At 57.8% G+C, this 19,543-nt stretch overlaps 2 protein-coding genes across 4 annotated transcripts; one reads left to right on the plus strand and one right to left on the minus strand.

The window, feature by feature from the left end:
* The first annotated feature begins 924 nt into the window (after positions 1-924).
* PLA2G3 (phospholipase A2 group III) lies at positions 925-7,400 on the plus strand. The gene is made up of 7 exons (XM_077160533.1): positions 925-1,596; positions 2,961-3,093; positions 3,361-3,495; positions 3,799-4,067; positions 4,655-4,784; positions 4,923-5,039; positions 5,691-7,400. Exons 1-7 carry the CDS (start codon positions 1,083-1,085, stop codon positions 5,902-5,904), a joined length of 1,512 nt encoding a protein of 503 aa, XP_077016648.1. The 5' UTR covers positions 925-1,082; the 3' UTR covers positions 5,905-7,400.
* Positions 6,936-19,190, minus strand: INPP5J (inositol polyphosphate-5-phosphatase J). 3 transcript variants are annotated; one of them, XM_077160519.1, is made up of 15 exons: positions 18,976-19,190; positions 18,010-18,095; positions 17,662-17,860; positions 14,800-15,965; positions 14,425-14,538; positions 14,184-14,292; positions 13,924-14,040; positions 13,445-13,620; positions 12,942-13,053; positions 12,618-12,727; positions 12,292-12,475; positions 8,511-8,648; positions 8,271-8,348; positions 7,930-8,034; positions 6,936-7,729 (listed from the first exon to the last, which is right to left on the minus strand). In XM_077160519.1, exons 1-15 carry the CDS (start codon positions 19,105-19,107, stop codon positions 7,226-7,228), a joined length of 3,330 nt encoding a protein of 1,109 aa, XP_077016634.1. In that variant the 5' UTR covers positions 19,108-19,190; the 3' UTR covers positions 6,936-7,225. The 3 variants fall into 3 exon arrangements, with proteins under 3 accessions (XP_077016634.1, XP_077016635.1, XP_077016636.1); XM_077160520.1 differs by lacking the exon at positions 18,010-18,095; XM_077160521.1 differs by lacking the exons at positions 17,662-17,860; positions 18,010-18,095; positions 18,976-19,190 and adding an exon at positions 16,892-17,100.
* Positions 19,191-19,543: the final 353 nt, after the last annotated feature.

A 19,543-nucleotide genomic window follows, 5' to 3' on the forward strand; every position in this document is an offset into this window, starting at 1 on the left:
GCCTGACTGTGATGCAAAACGTTTTCTCCGTGCTCGTGCTCGCTGAGCCTCAATTTCGCCATCCGCATTCTGGATGCAATCGACCCAGGTTCACCAATGGTCGATGGTCTTTGGGCTCTGGGAACAAGGGCTGGGGGCTGTCCCCTCCCTAACGATGGGCCCTCTTTCTCGGGAGACGCATGATGCCTGCTGAGCTCCAGGGATGGAGGTGGCTGCACACCCAGGGCCCTGGCCCACCCAATGCCACACTCCAAGGCTGCTCCACTGTGTCCCCACCAGCAATCAGACCGGCAGAGCCGCTCCTGGACCAGAGCCCCGGGAAGTGGGAGCCCGGGGGTGCTGTGCCCTGAGTAGGCCAAGAGCCTTTCCAAGAATCAGGAACGTGTGTGTGTGTGTGTGTGTGTGTGTGTGTGTGTGTGTGTGTGTGTGTGTGTGTGTGTGTGTGTGTGTGTGTGTGTGGTGGAGGGAGAGGGTGGGGAAGCAACCCGGGTAGCCAGGGGCAGGGCACTCCTTTCCCAGAAGCCCGGAGAGTTCTAGGGGCGGCGGCCACAGACTCCCAGCCCTGCCCTCACCTCCTGCACCCAGCACTGGCAGCCGGCCCATGGCCCCCTGCCAGCCAGCTTGGGGGGGCGGGGACAGCAACCACCTCTGGAATGATGCATGCGGGGGTCCCCCTTGGAGCCTCTGAACCCTCTTCTCTGCCCTGGGAGACGGAGGCCCCCCCCCACCCCATCCCCGCTCCCCAGGGCCCAAAGCTTTGGTTCCCACAGTCCCCACCTGGGCGGGCCTGGTGGCAGGTGACTGGATGGCGCTGAGGAGGGCAGGGTGAGTGGGGGCGTGCGCCCTGGCAAGTGCACTCCTTGGCCAATCAGAGGCCTGCCGGGCCGGTGGATTCGGTTACAAACCCAAGATCACCCCACACTCCAGCCGCCTTCCTCCTCCTCCCGCAGCTCCATTCATTGGCCCTGCCGCACCAGGCCTGCCGGGCACTGCTTCCTCTCCGGACACCGAGCCGCCGCCTCGTGGGTCTCCAGCGGCGGGTGTCCCCGGGGCTTTGTCTGACTGGCCCGTGCCAGGACGGAATGGGGGTTCTGGCGGTGTTGCCGGGGGTGCTGGGCTTCCTGGGGCTGGCTCTGGGGGGCTCCCCTGCCCTCCACTGGGACGGCACCTCCTGTCACTTGGCAGAGCCCATCCCTGGCGGCTCCCTGAGATCCCTGAGCTTCCTGGGCAAGGATGCTCGGGGACTGGCCCTGTTCCACGCCCACTGGGATGGGCACGGGAAGCTCCAGACGTGCACCCGGCAGGATGAGCCCCAAGTCATGGCAGCCTTCAGGACCCTTTGCGCTCATGAGACCACCCGGGCCTCCTTCACCCACACCCCTGGGCCCGAGCTGCAGAGAGCCCTGACCACCCTGCAGAGTCAGTGGGAGGCCTGCCGAGGGCCTGAGGACAGCCTGGCAAGGGCCAGGGAAAAGCGAGCAGCAGAGCAGGACGGAGCACATGGCGGAGGGAACCGGAGAGCGAAGAGAGGCTGGACCATGCCTGGCACGCTGTGGTGTGGCTTCGGGGACTCTGCTGGGAACTCCTCGGAGCTGGGTGAGCCAAGGGGGTCCGGGCTGGGGGACTGGAGTGGGGAGTGCAGGCTTTAGTCCTGCCCCCCCACCCCGCCAACTCTCCCAGGCTGTGTGTCCTCCAGGAAATTGCTTAACCTCTCTGAGCCCTAATTTCCTTATCTGTAAAGTGGGGGTGACAATGATTCACATCGTGGAACGTGTAAATGAGGTCACGGAAGGGGAAGGTCCTACACAAATCCGGGAGTCCTAATTGATCATCGTCCTGAGGGTGGGGTCCTCTAGGGTCAGATAAGCCAAAAGCCACCACCCAAAAGGCTTCTCAGGGGGCTCATGGGGAATGCTTGGTAGACAGAGCTCTTGCTGGGATGCTGACACACAGGGATGCTTTTTTTTCTTTTTTTTTAAAGCTCCCCATTTCCTATTTCCTGGTAACCTGTATTCTAATTACTGACTCTATGAATTTGCATATTCTAATTATTTCACATAAGTGAGATCCGACAATACTTGGCTTTTTGTGTCTGGCTTATTTCTCTCAAGATGATGTCTTCAACTAATATTCCATTATATGGACATGCCACATTTCGTTCATCTATGCATCTGTTGATGGACACTTGGGGTGCTTCCATCTTTCGACTATTGTGAATAATGCCACTATGAACATTGGTGTGCAAATATCTGTTTGAGTCTCTTCTTTCAGTTCTTTGGGGTATATACCTAGAAGTGGGATTGCTGGGACATATGGCAATTCTATACCTAACTGTCTGAGCAATCGCCAAACTGTTTTCCCTAGCAGCTACACCATTTTACATTCCAACACCGGCAACGTACAAACGTTTACTATTTCTCCACAAAGGATGACTTTTTTTCTTTTTTTTTCACTATTGGCACTGCTGCCTGGGCAGCCATGTGGAGGGCTGAGCTGGAGGGAGAGAATTAGGCACCTCTGACCTGGAGTGGGTGGGTTGTCATACTGTTGACACCTCCTCATGCCAGCGAGGGAGGTGGCACCCTGCCTGCTTGCCAATTCCATTACGCACAACAGTCCTACCTTCAGAGATTTTATTTAGCGCGTGAGTTTGGGAACTCGGGAAGTGGGGGCAGGCTCCAGTTGCCCCTGGGAAGCCCTTTCAATGTGCAAGATCTCTTAGGGGGACGTTCCCAGGAGGGCTTGCCACTTAGCTGCTCTCTTCAAGTTTTGAAACTGGAAGAGTCCCACAGAGGGAGGGTACTGGCCTGAGGTTATCCGGGGTCCTTGCATCAGGGCTGGGGCGGGAACCGGGTCCCAGCCCCCCCCCCACGCCCTCACCCCAATATCAGATGGGCAGAGCCGGCAGTGTGTAGTGCCAGGGCCCCTGCTAAGCTGCTGCCTTCCTCTCCTCCCTGCAGGGGTCTTCCAGGGCCCTGATCTCTGCTGTCGGGAACACGACCTCTGCCCCCAGAACATCTCACCCTTCCAGTACAACTACGGCATGCGAAACTACCGATTCCTTACCATCTCCCACTGCAACTGTGACGCCAGGTGGGCGAGGGCAGGGAGGGCGAGGGCGGGGGGGCGCGCTCGGGGCGGGGTGCCGTTGCCCAATTTCTGGGTGCGGACTCCAGAATTCCAGAGGCTCCTAAAGCGTTGGTCAGCCTGAGCCCCTTGGGTCCCAAACCACCTGGCCGGTAGTGGTAGGGTGGGCTGGGCAAGGGGCCGAGCAGCACCCCCCTCCCCTCCCCCAAGGCTGAGTGGCAGCCCCCTCCCCCCTCCAGTCTGGGGAGCTAAGCTACTACTGGCTCTGGACAGGTTTCAGCAATGCCTGTGGAACCAGAGCGATTCCATCTCCAACTTCGTGGGTGTGGCTTTCTTCAACGTGCTGGAGGTCCCCTGCTTCGTGCTGGAGGAGCAGGAGGCTTGCGTGGCGTGGTACTGGTGGGGCGGGTACGTGGCTGCCCACCCCCCACCCCCATCCCCACCCCCGCCCCCAAGTACCTTCCCCCACCAGGCTCCAAGCTCAGGGAAGGGAGGTCTGTCTGTCTGTCCTCCTGGGAATGATGCCTCACTGTGGCCTGAAGTCTCCTCGGGGCAGGGGCCCAAGACCCAGATGCTCCCCGGCTGCCCTCCCCACCCCACTACTCACCCCCCCACAGCCCACTGGGGTGGGAGATGGGACTGGCAGAGTCTTGGTAGTATATTCTGGGGGTAGGGGAGAGTCCAGTCACCAACTACTGGCCCCCTCTCTAGCTGTAGGACGTACGGCTCGCTACCCCTTGCCCGCCTCCAGCCCAGGACCCGCTACAACATCTCCTGGAGCACCCCAGCCACTACCCTTCCTCCCAGTTCCCAGAGCCTGGTCCCACCAAGTCCCAACAAAAGCAGGACCCTTGGAAGTGGCCACGACAGCGGGAAGACACCAAGCATCCCAGTAAAGGCGCTGCCGCAGGCTTCCGTAGCCCAGCTGGGGGTCTCCCACCCAGGCCTCCAGGGCCCACAGCGTGACCTAAAACCTTGGGGTGAGCTCAGGACCTAACCCAGGGGTTCCTGGCGTGAGGGAGCGTCCCCTGCCTCTGTGTGTGTGTTTGTGGGGAGTAGGGGGGGGCTGTGAGTTGCCTCTTTTCCTGCTCCACGCTCGTCCCGGATCTTCCCACGTCTCCCATCAAATCACACTGCAGTCAAAGGGATTTCTGGAAGACAAACTTGACCATATCACTTCCCTGCTCAGCTCCTGCCACGGCTCCCCATTACCTCAACTGACGATAGCCCAACACCCAGGGACCCTCGGGTCCTAGCCCTGCAGACCTTCCCTGCAGTCGGCCTTCCAGGCTCACCACGCCGTCTCCCACACGCTGCCCCTGCTGCCTGGATTCCCTCAACCCTGCTCACTCAGCTTAGCCTGCCCCCTCTGCCTTCGGGAAGCCATACTCCACTCTCCCGGCCACCCATGAGTGCGGACTTCCCGGGCTACAAAGGACCCGAGACCCTGGAAGGACATGTGTGCGTGAAGAGTGCTTGTGCTGGTGTCTCCTGAACAGTGGGGTGCAGAGGGGAGGTGGGGCTCCCCTAGGGTCTGGGCTGTCCTCACCCCCACCCCCACTGCCAGGATCCCGCCATGCCTGCCGCGGCTTCCGCCACCTAGACCGGTGCAGACACCAGATTGGGCCGCAGGAGACCAAGTTCCATGTACGCAACAGTGCGAACGAGCCCCTCTTCCACTGCACCTGCACGCGCCGGTGAGGCCTGCTTGGACCCTGGGGGTGGAGGTTGGGGGGGGGGGGCGGGGAGGCAGTTGGCCACCCTGCTCCAGCCACTGGGAAGGGACCCCTGGCTGATGAGGCCCTGCCCCAGCCTAAGCCCGCCCCTGTCCTCAGTCTGGCACGCTTCCTGAGGCTCCACGGCCCACCTGCTGGCACCACTTCGCTTTGGGGACTCCTGGGCCTGAGCTGCTTCAAGCTGGCCCCCCCACCGGACTGTGCTGAGGCTGAAGGGTGAGTGACGGCAGAGCTGGGCCGGAAGATGTAGGGCTATAGGGCTTCTCCCAAGGGATGGGTCCCCCTACATACTCAGGGTGCACCTGGGCCCAGGGGATGCGGGAAGGGGTTGAGAGGGCCTCTGAGCTCCACCATCGTCGTTCCCTACCTCGTCCACACATATCCCTGCCACCCAGGTCCAGCCTCAGCTCTGCAGTTGACCCGTGTTTGCCTCTCAGCTGTCAGTGACTTCCCGTGTGGCCTTGACATACTAATGCACCTTTCTGAGCTCCTTATCTTTGCAATGGTTGTAAGGGCCTGGGCTAGGGAGATGGGTATGGAGCACTCAGCCCAAGATATGCCTGCTTGACTCATACTCCCATCCCGCCATCTCATTTGGATTCCCATCCTCAAAGCTAATCCCCCTTGTTACGTTGCTCATTTTGCACAGGTGATGAAAGCAAAGGTCAGCTAGTGGCCAAACCCAGGGCTCAGGGTCGAAGCCCAGGGTTTATTCTGCCCCCTCCCCAGATGTAACTCTCCCCTCTCTGTCTTGCCAGTGACCCCAGCCCACCCCTGCTCTTCTCTGGGCCTTGGCCTTTCCGTCGTCAGAGCACGATGGGCTTCTGGCCAACCCTGACAGCCTGCTCCACACCTCTGTCCCCACAGCTGTCCTGGAGACCTTAGAGCCATTAAGGTATCAGCTCGACACTTGCGGCGGCTTCAGCAGGGGCGACCTCAGCTCCAGGAGACGGGCATAGAAGAGGGCCAGACATGGCCTTTGGAGACCCCGGATGTCCCCACGTCCTTCTACGGCCGGTGTCTGCAGCTGGCCCAGGCAGCCTGGAAAGCTAGTGGGCCACAGAACTCCTGGAGCCAGTGACCTCAATTCCAGCTCTGCTGGGCACCGGCCTGGACCTTGCCCCTGGCATTGCCAGGCTCCGGGGGTCTTGGTCTCCTCTCCCTGAGTTAGAATGAAGCTTGGCAGAGACTCCCGTGGATGCCCAGGAGGCTGGACAGCGGGGAGGAGTGGTCTAAGGCCCAAATGCTGGCCCGTGTCTCCTGCCATGCTGGGATACCTTGGGCTGCTACCACCACCTCTCTGTGCCCAGATGGGGTGTTCAGGAGGCTCTCTCTGATGCCCTGGGCTTGGACCTTGCTGGGGAACTTCACATCCAGATGGGAATGGGGCAGGGGTAACTCATTGCAGAAACCTGAGAAGGTTCCAGGATGGAAGCATGTCTTGCAACCTATGTCTCGAGGGGAGTTCCAGCACCTGGCTGCCGGGGAATTGGATACCTGTTGAAGTGCCTGTGTTCAAATCCAGGATTGGGGGTGCTGGAGAAGAGCCTCCCTACACCCTTCCACCCCGACACCCCCTTCTCTTAATGACTGCTGTGATTCTCCCAGGCCAGCCCTGGCCCATTCTTTCTGCCATATAACTAAATTCAAATGTCCCTGTGCCTTCGGGCAAGGGACCTTCCCTTCCCACTCCACCCCTCCATTCTGAGACTTAGTTTCTTTCCTCCTTTGAGAAAGGGAAGTGTAAACAGGAGCTACCTCATAGGGTCGTTGAGGATTAAGTGAACTAACACATGCAAAAGTGCTTAGTCCCTAGTAAACGTTCCCTCCCTCCAACACACCGCCAAACTGTGCTTGGGTGTCTGATGTTGAGACGCTCATGTAATCTCTTGGAGGTGTCAGTTTCCTCACCTGTGAAATGGGTCAAAGCCTGGCACTGAACCCACAGATTAAAGATCGGGTGCAGAGAAAAGGAGATGGTGTGCAAAATGCATATATACAGGTGGTGCCTGATAAAGCTCAGTTGTCTCATCCCTTTCCCCCTTCAGCTCCTTTCTCTAATGTATCCCCATCCCCACATCAGTCCGCTAACAAGTTAGGAAGGAGCCGGGAGCGAGGCTGGAGAATTTAATTCCTAATGGATGACCTTCAGGACTGGGACATCTCCCAGAGATTCCCCTCACCCCCCATCCCAGATGGGGGGGACAAAGTCAGGGCTTTGCTGATTGTCCCAGTTGAGGTGCTGGGACCCAGGTTTTGGAGACCCCAGGTGACCCCTCTGGCCAGGACAGAGTGGCAAGTACAGATCCAGCAATAGCAGCAGCAGCAGGAGGGAGGCAGACAGATTAGCAGAAGATGAGGGCAATGCGGGCACCACTGGGCCCACCTGTCCACCCTGCCCTTCAGGGCCCCAGACCCCCCTCCTCTAGCCCCTGCCGGCCCTGGGGGCTGGGGGACAGGCTGTCAGGGGCTGAGGACTCGGGATCAGGGTCCCAGGAGCCACCGCCTGGGTCTGCGGTCTCCAGGCGCAAGGCGGGCAGCAGGCCCAGGCTGCGAGGCACAGCTGGCGGGAAGGCCCAGGAGCCAGGCAGCACGGGGGGCCCCTCCTCGCTACTGCCCTGGCTGCTGCCCTCGCTCACCCTCTTGGGGCCCACCCGAGGCGGGCGGCGGCTCTGGGGTGAGGGGCTGCGGCTGGCAGCTCGGCGTTCACGGGACGAGGGCCGGAGGGCAAGGCTGGGGAACCGGGCCAGGCCCGGGCTGCGGCTTCGGTGGCGCTTGGACTTGCCGGGACTGGGGCTGCGGGACTTGGGGGCGAGCAGCTCCAGAGTGCTGTCGTCCTCGTCCTCCGAGCCGGCGTCCGAGCTGTCTGTAGTGCTGCTGGCCGGCTCCGAGGTAGGCAGAGAGATCTGGGGGTGGAGGGGTGGGGGGTTGGGGGGGTAGGGAGTCAGGGATCACTGCCCCGCCCCGCCCTGACCACTGAAGCGTCTTGGAGCCACTCCTGCCCTCCCCTATGGTGGACCCAGGGACGTCAGGCTGCTGGTCTGAGGTCACAGCGCAGCAGGCAGGCGGCCATGGGATTTGAAGAAGACCTGTGTGGCCTGCCTACCTGGAAGGGCTCAGTGACGCCGATGAGGATGCTATGGTTGTGGCTGTAATAGCCCAGGATGAAGTCTCCATGGCCCTTGGGCAGCGACTCTTCACTGAATGTTACCTGGTGGGCCGGGAGGTACAGGCCCAGGTAAGGTCAGGGGGGCAATTGGGACTCCTCCCCTCCCTCCTCCTCCCCTCCCTCCTACTCCTCCCCTCCTTCCTCCTCCCCCATCCTCCTCCTCCTCCCCCCATCGTCCTCCTCCTCCCCTCCCTTCTTCCCTCTGTCCTCCTCCTCCTCCCCTCTGTCCTCCTTCCCTCCCTCCTCCTCCTCCTCCCCTCCCTCCTCCTCTTGAGCACCTGGTAGACGCTCCCATCCACATCCTCATGTTTGGCCCAGACATAAGCCACATAGTCCTTGCAGTGGCGGAAACCCACCTAGGCAAGAGGAGTGAGGGCTGTGACCCCTAAAGCCTGACCCCAGCAGCCTCCAGGTGTGGCATCCAAGTCTGGACAAGCCAGGGACCCCACACTCTGGTGTCTAGCTGCTCCTCGGGCCCCTTCCTTCCCTGAGGTGCTGACGACCCCTGTCCTTCTTACCCGGTACAAGCCGATCCAGTCCCAGGAGCTGCGGGGGAACACTGTTTCCATGCGGTACCTCACCACCGCCTGCTCTGGCCGCACCCACTCGTCTGCCACCTCCAGTCGCACCAGGGGCGCATCGTCCCTGAAGGCAAACTGCCCAGGCGAGGCGGGGACAGGGGGGCAACATCAGAGGCCACCCTCTGGCGTCCCACACACCCAGGGCTCGTGGGCCTCTCAGAGTCAGTATAAACTGGCTAAGATAAAGGGCCTTTTGGGGCCATTTGCACAGACTGGGAAACTGAGTCCGAAGCATGGGACTGGGCTGAATACTAGGCTTCCTGCCTTCCCATTCAAGGCTCTTTCTGCTCACAGCCTGTGTGATAAATGCAGATGCTCTTATCTAACTCTTGAGCTTGTTTTGAAGATTCAGAGATACCCATAAACTGTCCGGTATACAGTGGGTGCTTGATAAATTATTTGCTTATATGCTAGCAAGGGAGGCAGGTAAAGTTCCAAGATGCACCGGGCATTCTAGGCTAAACTGGACATGTCTGAGCATCCCTGGTCCAGGCTCCAGCACTAATTTGCTGTGTACCTCAGGGAAGTTGCTCGCCACCCCGAGACTCAGTTTCCCCACTTGAACTAAGGGCCATTATTGCCTTGTCAACAGTTCATGAAGACAAATTATAACCATGAGTTCCCTCTCCTAAGGGTCATCCCAAGTAGATAAGGGGGTCATCCACATAGGCTTGGTTATTCGGGGGTAGCAGGCAGCCAGGCTCTTCCTCTGTCCCTCAGGGAAAGGCTCAGGTGATGCCAGCCTCAGTCTTTTGTCTACTTTCCTTGTTTATCTGGTTTTGGGTTTTCCTTCCTCCCTCCCTCCTGCCTGTCAGCCACGCTGCTCCAGAAGTGGCTGACACATTCTCTACCTACCCCTGGGTGGGCCCTCAGAAACGCCCTCTAAAAAAAAGGGGGAAAATTCAACTTCCCCAAGTTAAATTCTTGATATTCTCATAAGCAGTGCAGACAATCAAAGCTACAGGCTGAGCCCCCAATTTTGGGGTTTGCTTATATGAAACTTAACCCTGCAAAGGATAAGCCTGCTTAAAATTAGGTCTAAGAGCCACCCCTAAGAGAGTCTCAGATGTGGCCTCTCTCTCCAGCCAACACAACAAGCAAATTCACCACCCTCCCCCAGTCTGTGTGGGGCACGACTTCCAGGAGTGTGGACCTTCCTGTCAAGGTGGGACAGAAATCGTAGGATGAGCTGAGACTCAGCATCAAGGGATTGAGAAAAACCCTAGAATGAACTGAGACTCAGCATCAGGGGATTGAGAAAACCTTCTGTACCCAAAAGGGGGAAGAGCGAAATGAGACAAAATAAGTGTCAATGGCTGAGAGATTCCAAACAGAGTTGAGAGGTTATCCTGGAGGTTATTCTTAAGCATTAAATATATATCACCTTGTTAGTCAAGATGTAGTGGAGAGGCTGGAGGGAACTGCCTGAAAATGTAGAGCTGCGTTCCAGTAGCCATGTTTCTTGTAGATGATTGTATAATGATATAGCTTTCACAATGTGACTGTGTGATTGTGAAAACCTTGTGTCTGATGTTCCTTTTATCTACCTTGTCAACAGACGAGTAAAACATATGGAATAAAGATGAATAATAGGGGGAACAAATGTTAAAATAAATTTAGAGTGAAAAGCTGGTGATCAGTGAGGGGTAGAGGTGGGAGTATGGTATGTATGAATTTATTTCTGTTCTCTTTTTATTTCCTTTTCTGAATAGATGCAAACGTTCCAAGAAATGATCATGATGATGAATATGCAACTATGTGATGATATTGTGAATTACTGATTATATATGTAGAATGGAATGATCAAAAATTACGAGTGTTTGCGTTTGGTGTTTTCTGGTATTTTAAAAAAAAATTAAAAAAAAAAAAAAGAAATGCCCTCTAAGACCTCTCTGGGTGAAATCCCCCACTGAGCTCAGATCTGACTGCTTTGCCTTGGGCGTGGGCCATAAGTTCTCTGAGCTTCAGTTTCCTTCACCAGTAAAAGAGGCAGAAGAATGGTGACATCTCAGAGCCTATCAAAACTATTCCAAGGGATGACATAAGTAAAGGGCCCCTCAATGGGCCCAGTACAATCATAGTTGTCCAACAGGTAACATTTCACAAGGGACAGAGTCCTAGATGGGGAGGGAGGAACAGGGTGGGGTGCCCAAAAGGAGTGGTTCCCAAGGCCAGGTCCCTGAATGAGGGTGAAACGTCACACCCAAGCTCTATACCAAAGGTCAAGGGAGGCCAAGCATGGGCAGATTTCCATTCCCAGGTAAAGATGGTGGCCAAGATCCCACAGATTGATCACATGACAAAGTTACTAGGGAGAGCTCTGTGGGGCTCCCCCTTACCAGATCAGGAGAAACAGAGTCCAGAGTTGGATTTTGAAGCTGGAAAGATGGGCTCTACTCACTCTGTTGCTGAGCCCGTGGATGCACACTTACCCCTCTAGTGGCCCCAGTTTCCCCACCGAAAAACAGAGTTGGACCAGATGGCTTCTCAGGTCTGGTTCTGACATTCTAAGATTTCCTTTTTCACTTCCGCATCCAGAGACCTCAACCCTAAATACAATGCTAAGCTAGAGTAACTGTTTACGGAGTTTAGAGTTGTTTTTTTAAAATCTTGCCTCACTGTGCTGGTTTGCAACTATTATGTACCCCAGAAAAGCCATGTTCTTTTCATCCTGATCCAGTCTTGTAGGGTGGGACCTCTTGATTCTGTTGTTTCCATGGAGATGTGCCACAACCAATCGTAGGTCTGACCTTTTGATTAGATGGAGAGGTGACTCCACCGATTCAAGGTGGATCTTTAAAACCTTAAAAGAGCTGACAGAGAGAGCAGACACAGGCATTTTGGAGATGCAGAGGAAAATGCCAGAGGGACCCACAGGAACTGAGAGAGCCATTGGAAACCAGAAGCCGGGAGAGGAGCCCAGCAGACACTGCCATGCTCCTTCCCATGAGATGCTAAGCAAGCCAGAACCCAGAGTTATGCCCCAGAGAAGCTAAGTGAGGGCCCACAGACACTTAGTGAGGAAGCCACTGGAATCAGAAGCACAAAGCAACAAACTGGGAGCAAGGACCTCAGATGCCAGTCATGCACCTTTCTAGCCAACAAAGAAATCCCAGATGCTGTTTGACCTTTCTTTGGAGTCAAGGTATCTTTCTCTGGATGCCTTAGTTTGGACATTTTGAAGGCCTTAGAACTGTAAACTTGTAACTTAATAAATCTCCTTTACAAAAGCTGTTTCATTTCTGGCATATTTGCATTCTGTCAGCATTAACAAACTAAACACTCACTTTCCCCATTACTATCTCTTATTATACCTGGCATATGGTAAGTACTCAGTAAATAAGTACTGAATGAATACATACTAATGGATACAACACAGGATTTGAGTATATATTTTGTCTTTGTTGATCTTATCATATATGTGAATATTAACAAAAGCTGCCCTGATCTTTCTCAGAAGAAGGGAGGTAGAGATTGATGGAAAAGGCTTGGGCTCTGCAACCAGACAGGCATGGGTTCAAATCCTAATTCTTCCTCTTACTGACTGACTCTGGGCAAGCAATGTCATGTCACTGGGCCTCAGTTTCTGCTTTTGAAAATGGAGATCTTAATTTCATCCCCACCCTGCCAAGGGCATGGGTAAGGGTTACTGGTGGGTAGTGGGATGCCAAGCTGGGCCTGGGTTAAGTCAGGAAGAGCAGGTGAGGCCAGGACTCACCTGAAGGAGGAACTGAGCAGCCACGGGTTTGTGGTCACTGACTGTGTACTCCATGTGGCTGCGGTAGCTGTGCTGGGTCACCTGGAGCCGGTGGCTCTCACGTCCCGAGGGGCTGGGACCCCCACCTGGGGCCTTGACCTTCCACAGGATACGGTCTGTCCAGGCCGGCTTCCGTTTCTTGGCGCTGCGATGGGCAGGGGTGGCCCAAGTTTCAGGAGAGCCCCCAGCCTCCCCTCCGGTCCCCCTTCCTGTCCCCTCTTCCCACACGCTTGCTACTCTTGGAGACCTCGGCCCTCATTCCCACCTCACCCCAGCACTGAGCTCACCTGGTATCATATTTGTTGGTACCCACATCAAACTTGAAAGTGGGCGCAAAGTTGAGAGGCCCCTCCTGGAAACCCTTCAGGATAGGCCAAGTGTTCTTGGCCATGTTGAGCTGCAGGGGTCCAAAAAGGCAGAATTCTATAGACAGTAGTCTGTGCAGACCCCTCCCAAAATTCTGTTGCCCCCAATCCAAGCAAGGTGGGGGGGGGGTGCAGAGCAGGGAGGGAGATAAGGACCATACATAGCCTGGGGTCCAGGTGTGTCCCTGGGCAGCACACGCGGTTCTGTGCGCATAGAAGTTTGGGGTGAGGGCTGGGATCCCGCACCTGGTCCTTCTCCCAGAGCTGGTGGAGTTGGTCACTGTCGATGGCGAACTTGACAAAATGCAGGTCATAGCTCTCGATGCGGAAGTTCAGGTCCCCGAACCAGAAGACCAGGCTGTTTGGTGGGTGAGGGTCAGATGGGGTCCGTAGGGGGGGGACGGAAGGGTTCAACCTCAGTTCCTTCCCGCCCCCATTCAACCCCACAACTCTGCTGTCCAGGCCTCCGGCCCACCAACAGGCTGGTCTGGAGGAACGTTAGGCTCCGCCCCAAAGCAAAGCGCTGCCCCGTAGTCCCCGCCCCTCCCCATCAAACTCTCACCGACATCCGCGCTCCTAGATAAAGCGTGAGTGGCCACCCACCCACCCAGGCCCCATCTCTCCGCCCCCAAATCCCAGCCCACTCAGGCTCTTTGCTGCAAGCCGGCAGAAAGCCTCGTCTCTGAGGCCCCGCCCCTGCCCCGCTGGCCCCGCCCAGGTCCCATTTAGCCCCCTTCCCGGGCCCGTACTCGTGGTCCAGGATGCCGTGCGCGCCTGGCCCCTGGAACTGCTGGAGGCTGAGGATGGTCTGGAAGTTGTCCCTGCGTTGCTCGGCCTTGTCCATGTGCGCCGGCAGGTGGCAGTTCAGGAAGCAGAGCATGTGGCCAAAGGCTGCCAGGCGCACGCTCACTCCGCCCTTGTTGCCCTGGGGAGGTGGGGTGGGATGGGGTGGGGGTGGGTGGGGGTGGGGGATCGGATCAGGGGACGAGGCCCAGGTAAAGAGGGGGGCCACGGGGCGCGGCGTCGGAAAGGGGGCGGGGCCTGGGGTGGGTGGGACATTGGGTGGGACTTGGGGAGGATCTGGCCGCCCGGGGAGTGGCACCTGGGGGACCGGGGCGGGGGGGGGGGGGGGGGATGGACCCGGTGTGTGGGTGTGTGTGTGTGTGGGAGGAACCCCGCCGATGGGCCACGGCAAGGGGCTTCTCTCCGGCCCGGTCCCCGCGCTCACCCAGTAGCCGCCCAAGCCTGTGCGCGTGCAGTCGCTCTGCACGTCCCGCAGGAAGGGTAGATGGAAGTACTTGGCGAAGAGCAGCAGGATTACACCCTGCATCCGCACCGTGCTCACCTGGCGCGGGAGACGGACGTGCTGGGGACAGGGTACCTCTCCCCTCACCCCCAGCCCCACCCACCAGACCGTCAGTTCCTGCGGCCTCCGCAGGTCCCGGGGCCGAAGGGTTGGGGGTGAGGTGGGGGGGGGGGGTGCGTTACCAGGACGAAGTTGAAGGGCGCCAGGGCGTCCATGAACAGCTCGCTCCACTGGTCCGTGAAGAGCGCGTCCTTGAGCCGCTTGTTGATCATGGAGTTCACTTCCTGCAGCCTGGGGGCAGTGGAGGCAGGCCGTCGGGGTGGAGGGCTCCCCAGAGGCTTCCCCCACCACCACCACCACGGGCGGGGCTCCGGGGCGCCCGGGGGGCTGCCGGGGAGGGGGTCCGTGCACCCTGCTCCTCACCCTATGGCGATCATATCGGCGCCATCGCTGTCATCGCCGCCGCCCAGGTGGAGGAGGGAGGTGACATCGTCAGGGGGCATAGCAGTGCCCACGTTCCAGGTAACCACGGTGATCCTGGGGGTGGGGGGCATGGGAGGGGCTACCGCTGGGTTACCCCTCCCCTCGTCCTCGACCCCTCTCCCGCAGGGCTCTCTCTGGGGCAAGTCCCTTAGGGAGGGGATGCTGTCCTCAGAGGGCCCCACGGTGGGCCCAGTAGCCCCGAGGACTTTTCCTCGGGAAGGTAAACTGAGGCAGGGTAGGGCGAGCCACCCTGGAAGAATGGCTAGCCTCAGAGCTCAAGCCCCAAGCACCTTTCTTGGGAGAGGAGACCCTCACCGGAATCCGGGGTCACTCTTGCAGGTAGGCTGAGCTGACCAAGAAGAGGATGGCGAAGTGGTCGTAGAAGGGGAAGTGGTAGCCGGAACTGGGACTTCTCGGGGCTGAAGGCTGGGGTTCAGGTGCCCGCCAGGACCCACACCCTGTGGGGCAGGCCTGGGGAGGGCCATCTCAGGGGTTGGTGGGGCACAAGGAGAGCGGTTAGGGGAACGGCTCGGGGAACGGTTGGGAGACCGGGGCGGCTTGGGCAGAGGCGGCACCATCTGGGCCGAGGGAGCCCCCGGCCTGAAGGTGGGGGACAACAGTCCAGGGGAACGGGTGCCAGGCTCTGGAGAGCTTTGGCCCACATCCAGGGGCAGGGTCTGGGGTGGCCGGGGCAAGACGAGATCCTCAGAGCTGCTGCGGGGAGCCTCTGGCCGGGCTCGGAAGGAGGGGGACAGCCGGGGGTCTGGGGGGGCTGGGGTTGAGGCTGGAGTGCCTGCAGGAGCAGATGCCTGAGCTGGAGCCTGGAGATGTCCTTCAGAAGCAGGGAGGGGCGTAGGGCCAGGGGCACCCCTCTGTCTCGCAGGTGTCCATCCCACAGAGGCTGGGGCTGATGTCACAGACCCTGAATTCGGTGCCTGTTCCTGAGAGGGTGATGGAGCCGGACTGGTGGCCGGGGAGGAGTGGGAGGGGGGAGGAGGGGGTTGCTTCTCAGAAGCCAGGGTCAGGCTCAGGCCTGAGGGTGCCAGTGCTGGCTTGGATCCCACAGAGGCAGGTGGCACCTGCTTCTGGTCCTTGGAAGCCGGTGCCAGACTGGCTCCCAGGGTGGCTGGGGGAGACCTCGGTCCAGCCGAGGCAGATACCACCAGCTGCTCCAGGGATGTTGGAGCCAGGATGGAGCCTGAGGTCGCTGGGGGAGGCTTTGGTCCAGCTGAGACCGACATCACGAGCTGGCCCACAGACCCTGGAGCCAGGCTGGAGCTGTGGCGGGCTGGAGCTGTTTTCTGCCTCCCAGGAATGGATGGTGGAACCAGGATGGGTCGGGGAGATGCCAGAGCCAGCCGTGGCCCCTCTGAGGAAGGTGACATAGCTCCTCGTGGCCCCACAGGTGTCAGAGCCAACTTTGGTTCCATGGGTAATGGCGTGGCATTTACCTTCACCGGGACATGAAAACTTGAGGTCACCTTGCAAAGGACAAATCAAAGGCTCAGGATGACCCCGACCAGGGGGTTGGGCTCTGCCTTCCATGTAGATCTAGACAGATCCCTTCTAGCTAAGGAGGACATATTTCTAAGGAAGTTCTTTCTAATATCTCACCTCAATCCATTCTGCTGCAGGTCAGCTCCTCTCTTAGAGGAGACAGGACAAAGGAGCCTTATCCCTTCCCTTAAGTCTGAAACCCCTTTCACAAATGGGGAAACTAAGACCCCCTAGAGGGGAAACAGATGAGGCAGAGTTATGAACCTAAACCCAAGGGCCTAAGCCCATGGCCTTCCTAGCCAGCACCCACTTTCTGCCCACCTTAGAATGTTGGGTGGCAGGAGCCAACCTCCCCGGGCAAACTCTTCCACTGCAGTCTCTGCTGCTCCCCTGGCTGAGGGCTGCTGACCTCACCCCAAGTGTGCCCACTCTGAATACACTGAGACCAGTCTGTTAAATAACCTTCCCTTCTTCTAGGACCTTTTGGGTCCCCTCCCACCCCCACCCAGATTTCCCAATCCCCTTGGCCACAGCCCTTTCTGCCCTACCCATCCAATTCCCAGAGCTCCATGCAGGAGCAAGAGCTTGCAGCTGGGACTGCCACACAGATTCCAAGCTGAGCTTCTGTGTGATCACAGGCAAGTCACTCTGTGCCCGGGGCCTCAGTTTCCCTCTCTGTAAAATGAAGGGGCTGAATGCAGGGCACCTGGTCACATTGTATCATAGAGAATGTTCATCCCATAGTCAGTGCATTTATAAGCCCAACACTCGCTAGGACTCCCCTGGGCCCCATGGAATCATCTGTTCTCAACGAGGATGAATCTAACATTCAGAGCAAGTTGGCCCTGGGATTGCCCCTCTTTGTGTGCTCAAGCTATTTCCCGCTCTTATCTCTCACCTTCTCCCCTACCTGTGAGGACAGACAAGCAGGTATCTTTTTATGTCTGGGAAGTGCTGGCGGTGGGGTGGTGTGGCGGAGAGTAGGGCCCTGAGGGACCTCCTCTCACCTCCCCATTCATCTCCTGTTTTGGATGTCCCCTGTCCCCAGAAGACAGGATGAAGCGTCCTTTCCCAGGGAGGGCAGAAGAAGGTCTGTACTCGCCCTGGAGTGGCCCTATCCCTGCCACCAGAGATGCAGTTCCAACTGTATCATGTGTCCTTCTTGGTTCAGAGAACCTGAAACTCTGCCTTCACCTCCCTCTTCAAACTCAGCTCACTAAAACTGCCTTTGGGCATCTTCTTGGGCTCCAAGTGCCCCACTGTGTGCTTTCCCCCACACTGCCACCTCCAGCACTAATAACTTAGACACCCCAGATGGCACAGTTTTAGCCTACGGGCATAAGCCCCCTCATTTTACAATGGCTCAGAGGAGACTAGCAACTTGCCCAAGGTCACACAGCAAAGCTGGAGCCCAGTTAGATCCCCCGATGCACGGTCCATAGATCTCCTGGAGGGTTCCGGAGATGGCTAACTCCATTTCTCTCTGGGTGTCCTGTCACTGTGCCCTCCTCCCACTAACCCCCAGGTTACTCTCTGCCCAGAACCTACCTGGTGGTCAGAGGAGAATATTAGTCCCCTAGCCAGCTGCACCTGGGTGCCAGTGCTAGGGGGTGGGTGGGGGTGGGCCCAGGGATGGGAACTGGGCGGGGGGGGGGGCGGTCTGGGATTTAGGGGTCTTACCTTGGAGGATGTCCCAGTTTGAGGAAGCCTATGGGGCACAGGCAGGGGACCCAGGCCAGCCCGGGTCCCTGGCCTCCTGCTGCCACTGCTGCTCTGGCCCTCCATGTCTGCAGCCCCTGGCAGCCCGGGCTCCCTCAGGCTCTGACTCCAGCTCCTCCGCTCCCCGGGAACCAGTGATGTCATCAGCCACTTCAACCTGCTGAGAATTTAAAGGCACAGGCACCCACTTCCCAACCTGGAGGTGGCCAGGGCCAGGTGGCTTCCCCCTTGGGAACCCCTCATGCTAGCTGCTCCTACTGGAAAGGCCTTGGAGGTGGGGTGGGCTAATTGGCCTGGCCCAAGTCTCACCTGGCAGCATGGAGGAGGCAGTCTGTCCCCACCCTCCCTCCTGGAGGCTTGCCCAGCCCTTGCTCCAGGGAGGGGCATTGACACACCTGCAGGTGAGGTAGGGACAGGAGGCTCCGAGGTTAGTACCCTCTCCAGGGCCTCAGAGAAACCTGACTCCTCGCCCTGAGTTCCTGCCAACTCAGGGTTTGCCTTGGCCCCCACCCTTGCCCCATTTTCAGGACTTGGTCCCCCCCCCCCACCTCTGCACCCTCCCTCCATGCCCCATCCTGGCTCTATCCCTCTTATTTCCCATTGCAGAGCCAGGCACTCAGGCTCCAGACACCAGAGCCCTTTCTCCTTTCAACCTCAGCAGCGCTGGCCTCTCCTTTTCTGCAGATATCTAGTCTCTATCCGGTGTCCTCATGGCCAGCCCTGTCCCAACCCAGTTCCTTTCGGCATTCTCCTTCCCAGTGCCCACTGGGCATGGTTTGGGAAGGGGAGACACAGGCCTGGGGAGGGAGCTGGTTTCGCTCAAGGTCACCCAGCAAACTAGAGAGGTCTCCCGAGTCCCAGAGAAGAAAGGAAGCTCCCTCAGTGACCCAAGACCAGCAAAAGCCAGTTGGAGTATCTGGGGAAAGGGAATTGGGGTGGAAAGGGGCCCTGCAGTGGGGGGATGAACTCATAGTTAGAACAAAAACAGACCTGGGAACTCTTCTGGCCAGGACGCCGCAGGGTCTCGAACCCAACAGGACCAGGGCAGTGTTGTTGAATGAATGAATGAATGAGGAAAGTGAGTCACTCAAGGGTCAGATTTGGTTAGGGATGTATGACTGTGGGACCTCCACACTATTCCTTCCTGCTAAGCAGCCTTGAAACCCCAATTCTTCCAGATTTGCTGGATGATTTAGAGAGGAGCAATCCCACCCAGCTTAGGCAAAAGAGGTCCAGAGTTTTGTGCATAAATGTTCCTGGTTGATCAACACTCACCCCTGCGTCCTCATGGGTCTGTGTGGTCCCCTTCACGAAAGGCATGGACAGATGTCTCATTTCCTGTCCTGGATAAACTTCCCACCTCTGTTTGAGGGTGTTAGTGTCTAGTCTGTGTGTCTGGGCCAGCATCTCTGTGAGGCTGGAATTTGCATGGGCAGAGACTCAGGCCATATTAGAAAGATTTGTGGACAGTGATGGTAGAGGTGATGACAGTGGTGACAAGGTGGTGGTGGCACTGGTGATGTAGGTAATTATGATGGGGGACGTGAGTTGTGGTGGAGATGGTGCTGGCAAAGGTGGAGGTGGTAGTTATGGCTCAGATGAGAGGAGATGCTAGAGATGATAATGAGGATAGGGAAATGGACATAGTGGAAGAGGGAGAGGTGATGGTGCTGGCAATGGTGGAGGTGACAAGAAGAACACAGACTATGGTGAAGGTAGAGGTGGTGGAAGGAAGGGGCGGAAGTAATAGTGTTGATGGTGGCGGCAGGCGAGGAGGTGAAAATGGACATGGTGCTGGTGCTAAGGCCACAAGAGACAGAAGGAACCTTTGAACTCAGCCATC

This window comes from Tamandua tetradactyla, chromosome 5, assembly GCF_023851605.1.
Source record: "Tamandua tetradactyla isolate mTamTet1 chromosome 5, mTamTet1.pri, whole genome shotgun sequence".
In the NCBI taxonomy this organism is placed as follows: domain Eukaryota; kingdom Metazoa; phylum Chordata; class Mammalia; order Pilosa; family Myrmecophagidae; genus Tamandua; species Tamandua tetradactyla.